The sequence below is a fragment of the Rhinoraja longicauda genome, chromosome 12, assembly GCF_053455715.1.
Source record: "Rhinoraja longicauda isolate Sanriku21f chromosome 12, sRhiLon1.1, whole genome shotgun sequence".
NCBI lineage: Eukaryota > Metazoa > Chordata > Chondrichthyes > Rajiformes > Arhynchobatidae > Rhinoraja > Rhinoraja longicauda.
Genome location: NC_135964.1, coordinates 53730423 through 53743598, shown reverse-complemented (window position 1 = coordinate 53743598; position 13176 = coordinate 53730423). Strand labels below are relative to the sequence as shown.

At 62.9% G+C, this 13176-nt stretch overlaps 1 protein-coding gene across 1 annotated transcript in view; it reads right to left on the bottom strand.

Annotated features, from left to right (window-relative positions):
- Window positions 1-1044: 1044 nt before the first annotated feature.
- Window positions 1045-13176, bottom strand: part of trappc10 (trafficking protein particle complex subunit 10) — a 31932-nt gene continuing 19800 nt past the window's right edge. Inside the window, 9 exon segments of the mRNA XM_078408830.1 lie at window positions 1045-1392; window positions 1395-1544; window positions 1875-1987; window positions 2732-2872; window positions 4915-5006; window positions 5702-5777; window positions 6291-6370; window positions 6372-6410; window positions 10646-10792. Coding sequence (XP_078264956.1) covers window positions 1118-1392; window positions 1395-1544; window positions 1875-1987; window positions 2732-2872; window positions 4915-5006; window positions 5702-5777; window positions 6291-6370; window positions 6372-6410; window positions 10646-10792 — 1113 coding nt within the window. The 3' untranslated portion in view covers window positions 1045-1117.

Sequence of the window (13176 nt, the reverse complement as noted above, 5' to 3'; positions counted from 1 at the left end):
ACACACACACACACACTGACCCACACACACACCCACCCACACACACACTGACCCTCACACACACACACACACACACACACACTGACCCACACACACACACACTGACCCACACACACTGGTATTTTGGGGGGTGGGGGTATCTCGGGGGGCAGGGGGTATTTCGGGCGTGGGAGGGGGTATTTCAGGGGCAGGGGTATTTTGAGGGGGCGGGGGTATTTGGGGGAGCAGGGATGTTTCGGGGGCGGGGGTATTTCGGGGGTCCGGTGTATTTCGGGGAGCGGGGTATTTCGGGGGTCCGGTGTATTTCGGGGAGCGGGGTATTTCGGGGGTGGGGGTATTACGGGGGGGATTTCAGGGGGGCGGGGGTATTTCGGAGCGGGGTATTTGGGGGGGGCGGGGATGTTTCGGGGGAGGGGGTATATGGGGGGGTCGGGGTATTTGGGGGCCGGTATATTTCGGGGCGGGGGGTATTTGGGGGGCCGGTGTATTTCGGGGGGCAGCGGTATTTCAGGGCGGGGGTATTTCGGGATGGGGGTATTTCAGGGGGGGGCGGGTGTATTTCGGGGGGGGGGTATTTCGGGACGGTGGTATTTCGGGGCGGTGGTATTTCGGGGGGGGTAATTCTGGGGGACGGGGGTATTTTGGGGCGGGGGGTATTTGGGGGGGGTCGGGGGTATTTGGGGGGGGTGGGAGTATTTCGGTGCGGGGGTATTTCGGCGGTTGGGGGTATTTGGGGGGGTGTATTTCGGGGGGCCGGTGTATTTCGGGTGCAAGGGGTATTTGGGGGGCTGGTGTATTTGGGGGTGCGGGGTATTTGGGGGGCTGGTGTATTTGGGGGTGCGGGGGTATTTGGGGGGCTGGTGTATTTGGGGGGTGCGGGGGTATTTGGGGGGCTGGTGTATTTGGGGGTGCGGGGGTATTTGGGGGGCTGGTGTATTTGGGGTGCGGGGGTATTTGGGGGGCTGGTGTATTTCGAGGGGCGGGGGTATTTCGGGGGGCGGGTGTATTTCGGGGGGCGGGGGTATTTCGGGGGGCACCTGCCTGTGCGGTGAGGGTCACCGTGTTGTCTCCAGGCTGCAGCACCAGTGCAGCGGTGTGCAGGGACCGCGCGCTGTCTTCAGGCAGCGGGGGCGGCGGGGCGCTCAGTGAAGCCGCTGCTCTCCTGGTGGCGCAGCAGGAGGTGCATGTTCTTGCAGACGAGGCCGCTGGAGGCGAGGCTGTTGTCGGAGGGGCTGCGGTCGTGCAGCTCGTACAGCTCCACGCCGCCCTGCCCGCCCCCCGCGCCGGGAAACACCACCACGCCACCGGCTACCCCTGCCCTGCCCGGCCCCTCACCCCCCCTCTCACCCCCCCTGCCCGCCCCCTTGCCCGGGGACAGGTGCAGGTGCAGGAGAGGTGGTCGAGGGGCACGGCCACGGGCATCAGACTGTGGACGGTCAGCTCCATGTCTAGCGTGCCGCCCACGTGCACCACCGCCCCGGCCGGCTCGAACCGCAGCCTCCGCAGACGGGCAAAGCCCTCCATCGCCAGCGCCACACGCTCCTCTGTAAGGGAACCAAGCACGGTGGCATCAGAGCCCGCACCCACACACCACCCAACCCCACCCACCCACCCAAACACAGCGACCCAACCACACACCCCACCCAAACACCCACCCACCTCACCACCCACCCCAAACACAGGGACCCAGCACCCACCTACCTAAACACCCACCCCACACACCCACCCCACCCACTCCAGACCCAGCACCCACCCCACCCCATTCCCTCTCCCCCCTCTGGCAGTGCAGAGACAGAGACCATGGGGTGGGGGTTGGTGGTTACCCCATTCCCCCTTCCCCCCCCCCCCGGCAGTGCAGAGACGGAGGGGCTTACCCTGCTCTGTGTGGGGGTCTGTGGCCATCTTGATGATCTGCTGGCAGTAGTGGAGACGCTGGGTTTCTGCGAGGCACGGGTCAGCTGCCAGCAGGCTGCTGGTCTGGAGGTAGCTGGCACGCCCCGTTAAGGCAACAACCGATGCCCGGCTACACGCGTCCTCACCCAAACAACGCAGCACAGCGGGCCTCACGCACGCCACACGGCAACCACACGCGTGTGAAAGTCTCACATTCCACTCGGGCAGCTCACAACGAAACACAGAGTGCTGGAGTAACTCAGCGGGTCAGGCAGCATCTGTGGAGAGAAGGAACGGGTGACGTTCCGCATGGTGTTTGACCTGAAACGTCACCTATCCATGTTCTCCAGAGATCCCCCCATGTTCTCCAGCGATCCCCCTTACAATCTTATTGCTGCAGCTTTCCAGGCCCATTAACATAAAAAGACACAGATAAACATCTGAAGAAGGGACTCGACCCAAAATGTCACCCATTCCTTCTCTCCACAGATGCTGCCTGTCCCATTGAGTTACTCCAGCACTCTGTGAAACGTCACCTATCCATGTTCTCCACAGATGCTGCCTGACCCGCTGAGTTACTCCAGCACTCTGTGAAACGTCACCTATCCATGTTCTCCACAGTTGCTGCCTGACCCACTGAGTTATACCAAAGCCAATTAACCTACAAACCCGCACGTCTTTGGAGTGCGGGGGGGGAAACCAGAGCGCCCGGAGAAAACCCACGCAGGTCACGGGGAGAACGTGCAAACTCTGCACAGACAGCGCCCGAGGTCGGGATGGGAACCCGGGTCTCTGGCGCGGTGAGGCAGCAGCTCCACCCGCTGCGCTGCAAGGATACTTCTGGGTCTGCAGCAGGCGTTTCTGACACTCGGCCAGCTGCTTCCTGGTGTGGGCAATGAGCAGAGGCCAGCCCTCCAACACATAGGTCTTCAGTGCTTCCTGTAGGTAGCTCTCCGCCTTCTCCGGCTCACCCTTCCGCCTGTAACACAAACAACAACAACAACAGCTGACGGGTGGAAGAACGATACGGCTTATGCACCACAGATAACGGAAACTATAACTACAATAAACAACCACCACAAATATAACTGCAGATGCTGCTTTAAATCGAAGATAAGACACAGAGTGCTGGAGTAACTCAGCGGGTCAGGCAGCATCTGTGGAGAGATGGAATGGGTGACGTTTCGGGTCGAGACCCTTCTTCAGACACAACCTGAAACGTTACCTATCCATGTTCTCCACAGATGCTGCCTGACCCGCTGAGTTACTCCAGCACTCTGTGAAACGTCACCTATCCATGTTCTCCACAGATGCTGCCTGACCCGCTGAGTTACTCCAGCACTCTGTGTCCATGTTCTCCACAGATGCTGCCTGACCCGCTGAGTTACTCCAGCACTCTGTGTCCATGTTCTCCACAGATGCTGCCTGACCCGCTGAGTTACTCCAGCATGTTGTGTCTATCTTTGGTGTAAACCAGCATCTGCACTTCCTGCTTACACATTAGGTTGAGCAGGCTGGGACTCTGTTCCTTGGAGCGCAGGAGGATGAGGGGTGATCATATAGAGGGAACAGAGTCGGGGAATCAAGAACCAGGAGACATAGGTTTAAGGTGATGGGGAGAAAGATTCAATAGGAACCTGAGGTTTTTACACAGAGGGTGGTGGGTGTAATGGAACAAGCTGCTGGAGGAGGTAGTTGAGGCTGGGACTATCACAACATTTAAAGTTTACAAGAACCATCCCAGGAATGAGTGGGTTAACCTATGATGAGCATTTGTGGGCATTGGGCCTGTACTCACTGGAGTTTAGAAGGATGAGGGGGGACCTCATTGAAACGTACAGAATAGTGAGCGGCCTGGATAGAGTGGATGTGGACAGGATGTTTCCACTAGTGGGAGAGTCCTACTGTGTGGGAGGGGGGGTGCCATGGGCCGGGGGGGGGCATTGCGTGGGAGGGGGGTCCTGTGGGCTGGGGGGGGGCACTGTGCAGGAGGGGGGGAGCCAAGGGCCGGGGTGGGGGTATTGCGTGGGGGGGGGGCGGGTGCCATGAGCCGGGGGGGGGCATTGCGTGGGAGGGGGGTGCTGTGGGCTGGGGGGCACTGTGCAGGAGGGGGGGAGCCGTGGGTCGGGGTGGGGGTATTGTGTGGGAGGGGGGGGTGCCTTGGGCTGGGCTGGGGGGGGTACTGCGTGGGAGGGGGGGTGCCGTGGGCTGGGGGGGCCGTCCCACTGCGTGGGAGGGGGGGTGCCGTGGGCCGGGGTGGGGGTATTGTGTGGAGGGGGGGGGGTGCCTTGGGCTGGGCTGGGGGGGGTACTGCGTGGGAGGGGGGGTGCCGTGGGCTGGGGGGGCCGTCCCACTGTGTGGGAGGGGGGGTGCCGTGGGCCGGGGTGGGGGGGGGTACTGCGTGGGAGGGGGGGTGCCGTGGGCTGGGGGGGCCGTCCCACTGCGTGGGAGGGGGGTGCCGTGGGCCGGGGTGGGGGTATTGTGTGGGAGGGGGGGGGTGCTTGGGCTGGGCTGGGGGGGGTACTGCGTGGGAGGGGGGGTACCGTGGGCTGGGGGGGCCGTCCCACTGTGTGGGAGGGGGGGGTGCCGTGGGCCGGGTGGGGGGGGGTACTGCGTGGAGGGGGAGTGCCGTGGGCTGGGGGGGCCGTCCCACTGTGTGGGAGGGAGGGTGCCGCGGGCTGGGCTGGGCAGGGGGGGGGCACTGTGCGGGAGGGGGCTGCCATGGGCCGGGGCGGGGGGGGGGCACTGTGCGGGAGGGGGGTGCTGTGGGCCGGGGCGGGGGGCACTGTGCGGGAGGGGGGTGCTGTGGGCCGGGGGCGGGGGGCACTGTGCGGGAGGGGGGTGCTGTGGGCCGGGGCGGGGGGCACTGTGCGGGAGGGGGAGTGCCATGGGCCGGGGCGGGGGGGTGCACTGTGCGGGAGGGGGGTGCTGTGGGCCGGGGCGGGGGGCACTGTGCGGGAGGGGGAGTGCCATGGGCCGGGGCGGGCGGCGGGGGGGTTACACCGTGTGCCGCGCACATACATGTAGTAGTCGGCCACCTCCTTCCCCAACAGCTGAGCGGAGCGGTTGCGGCCGACGGTCTTGTACATCTCCATCGCCATGTCCGACAGCTCCTGCAGACACAAACGGGGACAGACAGACAGGGGGGTGAGGACCAACAGAAGGTGTGGGTGGTGGAGGCAGGAACCCCACCCCTGTCCCACTCCGCCAACCCCCACCCACAGCAGCAACAGCAACAGGACTCTCTCTCTGCCCCTTCACGGACCATCAGATACCACACAGAGTGCTGGAGTAACTCAGCGGGTCGGGCAGCGTCTCTGGAGAGAAGGAATGGGTGACATTTTGGGTCGAGACCCTTCTTCAGATATTTATCTGCGTCTTTTTTTGTTAATGGGCCTGGAAACCTGCAGCAAGTAAGATTGTAAGGGGGGGGTCGCTGGTCGGCGCCGACTCGATGGGCTGAAGGGCCTGTTTCCGTGCTGTATCTCTAAAGTAAAACTCAACCGGAGTCTGCAAGCAATTCCCCCCCCAACCCCTTCTCTCACAAGTTATTGGAGTAGAATTAGGCCATTCGGCCCATCGCGTCCACTCTCCTCCATTACACCCCCCCCCCCCCCGTGGTGGGGTGCTACCCCCCCCGCATACACACAGAGCGCGGTCCCCACCGTACACACAGAGCGCGGTCCCCCACGTACACACGGAGCGCGGTCCCCCACGTACACACAGAGCGCGGTCCCCACCGTACACACGGAGCGCGGTCCCCACCGTACACACGGAGCGCAGTCCCACGTACACACGCGGTCTTTACCAAGTAATGCTTCTCAAAGGCTTCCACGGACGACAGGGCCTCATTGAGGGTCTTGTACGGACTCTGGGGCTACTGGCTGCAAGAGGAGAGAGGCGTCAGAGCGGTGGAGACCGGGCCGCACGGTGGCGCAGCGGGTAGAGCTGGGGTGGGGAGGGGTGGGGAGGAGCGGGGTGGGGAGGGGTGGGGAGGGGAGGGGTGGGTTGGGGAGGGGAGGGTTCGGGAGGGGATGGGGAGGAGCGGGGAGGAGCGGGGAGGGGAGGGTTGGGGAGGGGTGGGGAGGAGCGGGGAGGGGAGGGGTGGGGAGGAGCGGGGAGGGAGGGTTGGGGAGGGGTGGGGAGGGGAGGGGTGGGTTGGGGAGGGGTGGGGAGGGATGGGGAGGAGCGGGGAGGGGAGGGTTGGGGAGGGATGGGGAGGAGCGGGGAGGGGAGGGTTGGGGAGGGGTGGGTTGGGGAGGGGGTGGGTTGGGGGAGGGGAGGGGTGGGTTGGGGAGGAGTGGGGAGGGATGGGTTGGGGAGGGATGGGGAGGGGAGGGGAGGGAAAGGGTGGGGAGGGGATGAGGGGGGATGGGGGAGCTGTCAGGCGCTCCCACTCACCGGTCTCAGGTCTCTCGGCCCCCAGCCCCGCCAACACGTCCACCGTGCGGTTCAGATCTGCAGAGTCCGGCCCCCCCCTCACTGACCAGCCCACACTGGTCCCCCAGAGACTTCAGCTGTGGATGGACAGAGGGGGGAGAGAGAGGGGGGGAGAGAGGGAGGGGGAGAGAGGGAGGGGGAGAGAGAGGGGGGGGAGAGAGAGGGGGGAGAGAGAGGGGGGGAGAGAGAGGGGGGGGGAGAGAGAGGGGGGGAGAGGGAGGGGGAGAGAGCGAGGGGGGGGAGAGAGGGGGGGAGAGAGAAGGGAGGGGGAGAGAGAGGGGGGGAGAGAGAGAAGGGGGAGAGAGAGGGGAGAGAGAGGGGGGGAGAGAGAGGGAGGAGAGAGAGGCGGGGAGAGAGAGAGGGGGGAGAGGGGGGAGAGAGAGGGGGGAGAGAGAGGGGGGAGAGAGAGAGGGGGAGAGAGAGAAGGGGGAGAGAGAGGGGGGAGAGAGAGGGGGGAGAGAGAGGGGGGAGAGAGAGGCGGGAGAGAGAGGGGGAGAGAGAGAGGGGGAGAGAGAGAGGGGGGAGAGAGAGGGGGAGAGAGAGAGGGGGGGGAGAGAGAGGGGGGGGAGAGAGAGGGGAGGAGAGAGAGAGGGGGAGAGAGAGGGGGGAGAGAGAGGGGGGAGAGAGATAGGGGGGAGGGAGAAGGAGGGGAGAGAGAGAGGGGAGAGAGAGAGGGGGGGAGAGAGAGAGGGGAGAGAGAGAGAGAGGGAGAGAGTCAGAGGGGGGGCGATCTATCTGTGCATCACACTGCCACAGCGAGCGGGCACTGAACAGATCCACACTTCCCCTCACGTTAAGAGAGTGAGGGTAGACACAGAGTGCTGGAGTAACTCAGCGGGTCGGGCAGCATCTCTGGAGAGAAGGAATGGGTGACGTTTCGGGTCGAGACCCTTCTTCAGACTGAGAGTTACTTTGTTCAGCTGTGAGCTGCAGAATAAAAAATATCTGCAAGGGGCAGCTTACACCCCAGTGGTGTGATTGTTGATGTCTCCAACTTCAAGTAGTCCTTGTATCCCCTCTCTCCACCCCCCCCCCCCCCAGTCATCGTTCTAGTTTCACTGTTGTCCTGTTGAGTTCCTCTGTCTGTTTACTGGTCGTCACCTAGACCACATCGATTTGAGTCCCACATTTCGTTTTATATTGTTTTGCTCCTAAGTTCCTTCTATATCTCACGTTCCCCTCTCATAGGCTCGGCCGCGGGGCCTTCCACCGCCCGGCTCGGCCGCGGGATGTTTCAGCGCCCGGTGCGGCTCGGTCGCGGGGACTTCCATCCCCTTGCGGGGACTGTGCGGGTCGGTCGGGGACGAGCTGTCTGTCCGTGGGCGTGGGGGGGGAAGAGAGTGGAAGTTTTGTTGCCTCCATCACAGTGAGGGGGTTGTTTGGAGTCACTGTGATGGACGTTTGTGTTGGGGTCGTGTGTCTTGTGTTCGTTTTTGTGTTGTGACTGCTATGTAGTTTCGTTCGGTACCTTGGTACCGAATGACAAATAAAGCTCTGTTGAACTGTTGAACATAGAAACAGAGAAAATAGGTGCAGGAGGAGGGCCGTTCGGCCCTTCGAGCCAGCACCGCCATTCATTGTGATCATGGCTGATCATTCTCAATCAATAACCCGTGCCTGCCTTCTCCCCATATCCCTTGATTCCACTAGCCCCTAGAGCTCTATCTAACTCTCTTTTAAATTCATCCAGTGAATCGGCCTCCACTGCCCTCTGTGGCAGGGAATTCCACAAATTCACAACTCTCTGGGTGAAAAAGTTCCTTCTCACCTCAGTTTTAAACGGCCTCCCCTTTATTCTTAGACTGTGTGGCCCCCCCTGTGTGACTGTGTGCCCCCCCCTGTGTGACTGTGTGCCCCCCCCTGTGTGACTGTGTGGCCCCCCTCTGTGTGACTGTGTGGCCCCCCTGTGTGACTGTGTGGCCCCCCCATGTGTGACTGTGTGGCCCCCCCATGTGTGACTGTTGTGGCCCCCCCGTGTGACTGTGTGGCCCTCCTCTGTGTGACTGTGTAGCCCCCCTGTGTGACTGTGTGCCCCCCCGTGTGACTGTGTGCCCCCCCCTGTGTGACTGTGTAGCCCCCCTGTGTGACTGTGTGCCCCCCCCCTGTGTGACTGTGTGCCCCCCCCTGTGTGACTGTGTGCCCCCCCCTGTGTGACTGTGTGCCCCCCCTGTGTGACTGTGTGCCCCCCCCTGTGTGACTGTGTTCCCCCCCCTGTGTGACTGTGTGCCCCCCCTGTGTGACTGTGTGGCCCCCCCTGTGTGACTGTGTGGCCCCCCCTGTGTGACTGTGTGGCCCCCCCCTGTGTGTCTGTGTGCCCCCCCCTGTGTGACTGTGTGCCCCCCCCTGTGTGACTGTGTGCCCCCCCTGTGTGACTGTGTGGCCCCCCCCCTGTGTGACTGTGTGGCCCCCCCCTGTGTGACTGTTCTGGACTCCCCCAAAATCCTGCATCCTCTCCCTTGACTCTCAGTCTGAAGAAGGGTTTCGACCCGAAACGTCAGCCATCCCTTTACACCACAGATGCTGCCTGACCCGCTGAGTTACTCCAGCACTCTGTGAAACGTCAGCCATCCCTTTACACCACAGATGCTGCCTGACCCGCTGAGTTACTCCAGCACTCTGTGTCCATCTTACTTTAAAAAGTAAAAATCAAAGTAAACTTTATTCAGGATGAAAAAATAAAATACAAAATAATAGACAATAGGTGCAGGAGGAGGCCATTCGGCCCTTCGAGCCAGTACCACCATTCAATGTGATCACGGCTGATCATTCTCAATCAGTACCCCGTTCCTGCCTTCTCCCCATACCCCTGACTCGCTATCCTTAAGAGCTCTATCTAGCTCTCTCTTGAGAGAGAGAACCGTGCAAAAATTTACACAGGCCACGTCTTTGGAATGTGGGAGGAAACCGGAGTGCCCGGAGGAAACCCACACTGTCACGGGGAGAACATGCAAACTCCACAAAGGCAGCACCCGCCCGCAGTCAGGATGGAACCCGGGTCTCTGGCGCTGTCGGGCAGCAGCTCTACCCGCTGCGCCACCGTGTTACGATGTGACTGTCACATCCTCTCGTAACAGGTACCAACTTTTATTCCATCCACTGACATCCTTCCAACAAGTCTGTTAGAAACATAGAAAATAGGTGCATGAGGAGGCCATTTGGCCCTTCTAGCCAGTACCTATTTTCTCTCTGGGCGAACATGCAAACTCCACACAGGCAGCACTAGATTAGCACGGGTGTTCGGGCGATTTATAGGGTTACTGGGATAACAGATGATGAGCGTTTGTGGGCACTGGGGCCTGTACTCGCTGGGGTTTAGAAGGATGAGGGGAGACCTCATTGAAACACACAGAATAGTGAGCGGCCTGGATAGAGTGGATGTGGAGAGGATGTTTCCACTAGTGGGAGAGTCTAGGACCAGAGGGCACAGCCTCAGAATTAAAGGACGTTCGTTTAGGAAGGAGATGAGGAGGAACTTCTTTAGTCAGAGGGTGGTGAATCTGTGGGATTCATTGCCACAGACGGCCCGTGGAGGGCGTAAGCTTGTATTTTTAAAAGCGGAGATTGACAGATATTTGATTAGTGCGGGTGTCAGGGGTTATGGGGAGAAGGCAGGAGAATGGGGTTAGGAGGGAGAGAGAGATCAGCCATGATCTGTGGATTTCTCTGCCTCAGAAGGCAGTGGAGGCCAAATCTCTGAATGCTTTCAAGAGAGAGCTAGATAGAGCTCTTAAGGATAGCGGAATCAGGGGTATGGGGAGAAGGCAGGAACGGGGTACTGATTGAGAATGATCAGCCATGATCACGGTGAAGGGCCGAATGACCTCCTCCTGCACCTATTGTCTATTGATTGAATGGCGGAGTAGACTCGATGGGCAGAATGGCCTAATTCTGCTCCTATCACCCATGAACACTGGGGGTGAAGATGGAGCATGGACTTCTGCAGCAGTCAGACACACGGGTCCACGTATGCCACACGTGGCAGTGGTGCTCCAACACACGGATCCACATGTACCACGCGTGGTGGCGGTCAGACACACGATCCACATGTACCACGCGTGGTGGCGGGTCAGACACACGAGTCCACGTGTACCACACATGGCAGCGGTCAGACACACGGATCCACGTGTGCCAGGCGTGGCGGCGACGGTCAGACACACGGGTCCACGTATGCCACACGTGGCAGTGGTGCTTCAACACACGGATCCACATGTACCACACATGGCAGCGGTCAGACACACGGATCCACGTGTGCCAGGCGTGGCGGCGGCGGTCAGACACACGGGTTCACGTGTACCGAGTGTGGCGGCCGTACCTTCTCGGTAGCGTAGGCCCAGAGCCCCACGGTGTGGTTGCAGTTGCTGTCCAGCTGGGGGCGCTCACAGCAGCCCTCGATCCTCTGCAGCACCTCCAGACAACTGAGGAACACCCAGCAACTCACCGCCCCCCGGGGTACACACACCTGGGGGGGGGGGACAGGGGGGGGGAGACAGGGGGGAGACAGGGGGGGGGGACAGGGGGGGAGAGAGGGGGGACAGGGGGGAGAGAGGGGGGGAGGGGGGACAGGGGGGAGACAGGGGGGGGGAGAGGGGGACAGGGGGGAGAGAGGGGGGGAGAGCGGGGGGACAGGGGGGGAGAGAGGGGGGGGGGAGGGGACAGGGGGGGAGGGGGACAGGGGGGAGGGGGGGACAGGGGGGAGGGGGACAGGGGGGGAGGGGGGGGACAGGGGGGAGGGGGGACAGGGGGGGGAGAGAGGGGACAGGGGGGAGACAGGGGGGGAGAGAGAGGGGACAGGGGGAGAGAGAGGGGACAGGGGGAGAGAGAGGGGGAGGGGGGAGAGAGAGGGGGGGAGGGGGGAGACAGGGGGGAGAGAGAGGGGAGAGAGGGGACAGGGGGGAGAGAGGGGGGGAGAGAGGGGGGACAGGGGGGAGGGGGACAGGGGGGAGGGGGGGACAGGGGGGAGGGGGACAGGGGGGAGGGGGGGGACAGGGGGGAGAGAGGGGGGACAGGGGGGAGAGAGGGGGACAGGGGGGAGACAGGGGGGAGAGAGAGGGGACAGGGGGAGACAGGGGGGAGAGAGAGGGGAGAGAGGGGACAGGGGGGAGAGAGGGGGGAGAGAGGGGGGACAGGGGGGAGAGAGGGGGGACAGGGGGGAGAGAGGGGGGAGAGAGGGGGGACAGGGGGGAGAGAGGGGGACAGGGGGGAGAGAGGGGGGACAGGGGGAGAGAGGGGGGACAGGGGGGAGAGAGGGGGGAGAGAGGGGGGACAGGGGGGAGAGAGGGGGGACAGGGGGGAGGGGGGGACAGGGGGGAGAGAGGGGACAGGGGGGAGACAGGGGGGAGAGAGAGGGGACAGGGGGAGAGAGAGGGGGACAGGGGGAGAGAGAGGGGGGAGGGGGAGAGAGAGGGGGGAGGGGGGAGACAGGGGGGAGAGAGAGGGGAGAGGGGACAGGGGGGAGAGAGGGGGGAGAGAGGGGGGACAGGGGGAGAGAGGGGGGGAGAGAGGGGGGACAGGGGGGGAGAGAGGGGGGGACAGGGGGGACAGGGGGGAGAGAGGGGGGACAGGGGGGAGAGAGGGGGGGACAGGGGGGGGAGAGAGGGGGAGAGAGGGGGGACAGGGGGGAGAGAGGGGGGACAGGGGGGAGAGAGGGGGACAGGGGGGAGAGAGGGGGGACAGGGGGGAGAGAGGGGGGGACAGGGGGGAGAGAGGGGGGAGAGAGAGGGGAGAGAGAGGGGACGACGACAGGGGGGAGAGAGGGGACAGGGGGGAGAGAGGGGGGACAGGGGGGAGAGAGGGGGGACAGGGGGGAGAGAGGGGGGAGGGGGGAGACAGGGGGAGAGAGAGGGGAGAGAGGGGACGACGACAGGGGGGGAGAGAGGGGACAGGGGGGAGAGAGGGGGACAGGGGGAGAGAAGGGGGGAGAGAGAGGGGACGGGGGGGGAGAGAGGGGGGACAGGGGGGAGAGAGGGGGGAGGGGGGAGACAGGGGGGAGAGAGAGGGGAGAGAGGGGACGACGACAGGGGGGAGAGAGGGGACAGGGGGAGAGAGGGGGACAGGGGGAGAGAAGGGGGGAGAGAGAGGGGACGGGGGGGGAGAGAGAGGGGAGAGAGGGGGGGGGGGACAGGGGGGAGAGGGAGACAGGGCAGGGGGGAGAGGGGGACGGGGGAGAGAGAGGGGACAGGGCAGGGGGGCAGGGGAGAGACAGGGGACGGGGGGGAGAGGGAGGGGGTAGAGGGAGAGAGAGGGGGAGAGAGAGAGGGGGGGACGGGGGGGACAGGGGGGGAGAGAGGTGGTAGAGAGAGGGGAGAGGAGGGAGAGTGGGGAGAGAGAGGGGGAGAGGAGGGGGGGAGAGAGGGGGAGAGAGGGAGAGAGACTGTCAGGAATGTTTCTTCCAGCTGTTATCAGGCAACTGAACCATCCGATCACTAACTACCTTTAGTTGGACTTTGTATGAAGAAACTGCAGATACTAGTCTGTACTGAAGATAGATACAGAGTGCTGGAGTAACTCAGCAGTGATGCTGCCCGACCCGCTGAGTTACTCCAGCACTCTGTGAAACGTCACCTAATCCATGTTCTCCACAGATGCTGCCTGACCCGCTGAGTTACTCCAGCACTCTGTGAAACGTCACCTATCCATGTTCTCCACAGATGCTGCCTGACCCGCTGAGTTACTCCAGCACTCTGTGAAACGTCACCTATCCATGTTCCCCACAGATGCTGCCCGACCCGCTGAGTTACTCCTGTTATGTGTGTCTATCTTCGGTTTAGTTTAGTTTAGAGATACAGCACAGAAACAGGCCTTTCGGCCCACCAGGTCCGCGCCGACCAGCGATCCCCGCACACT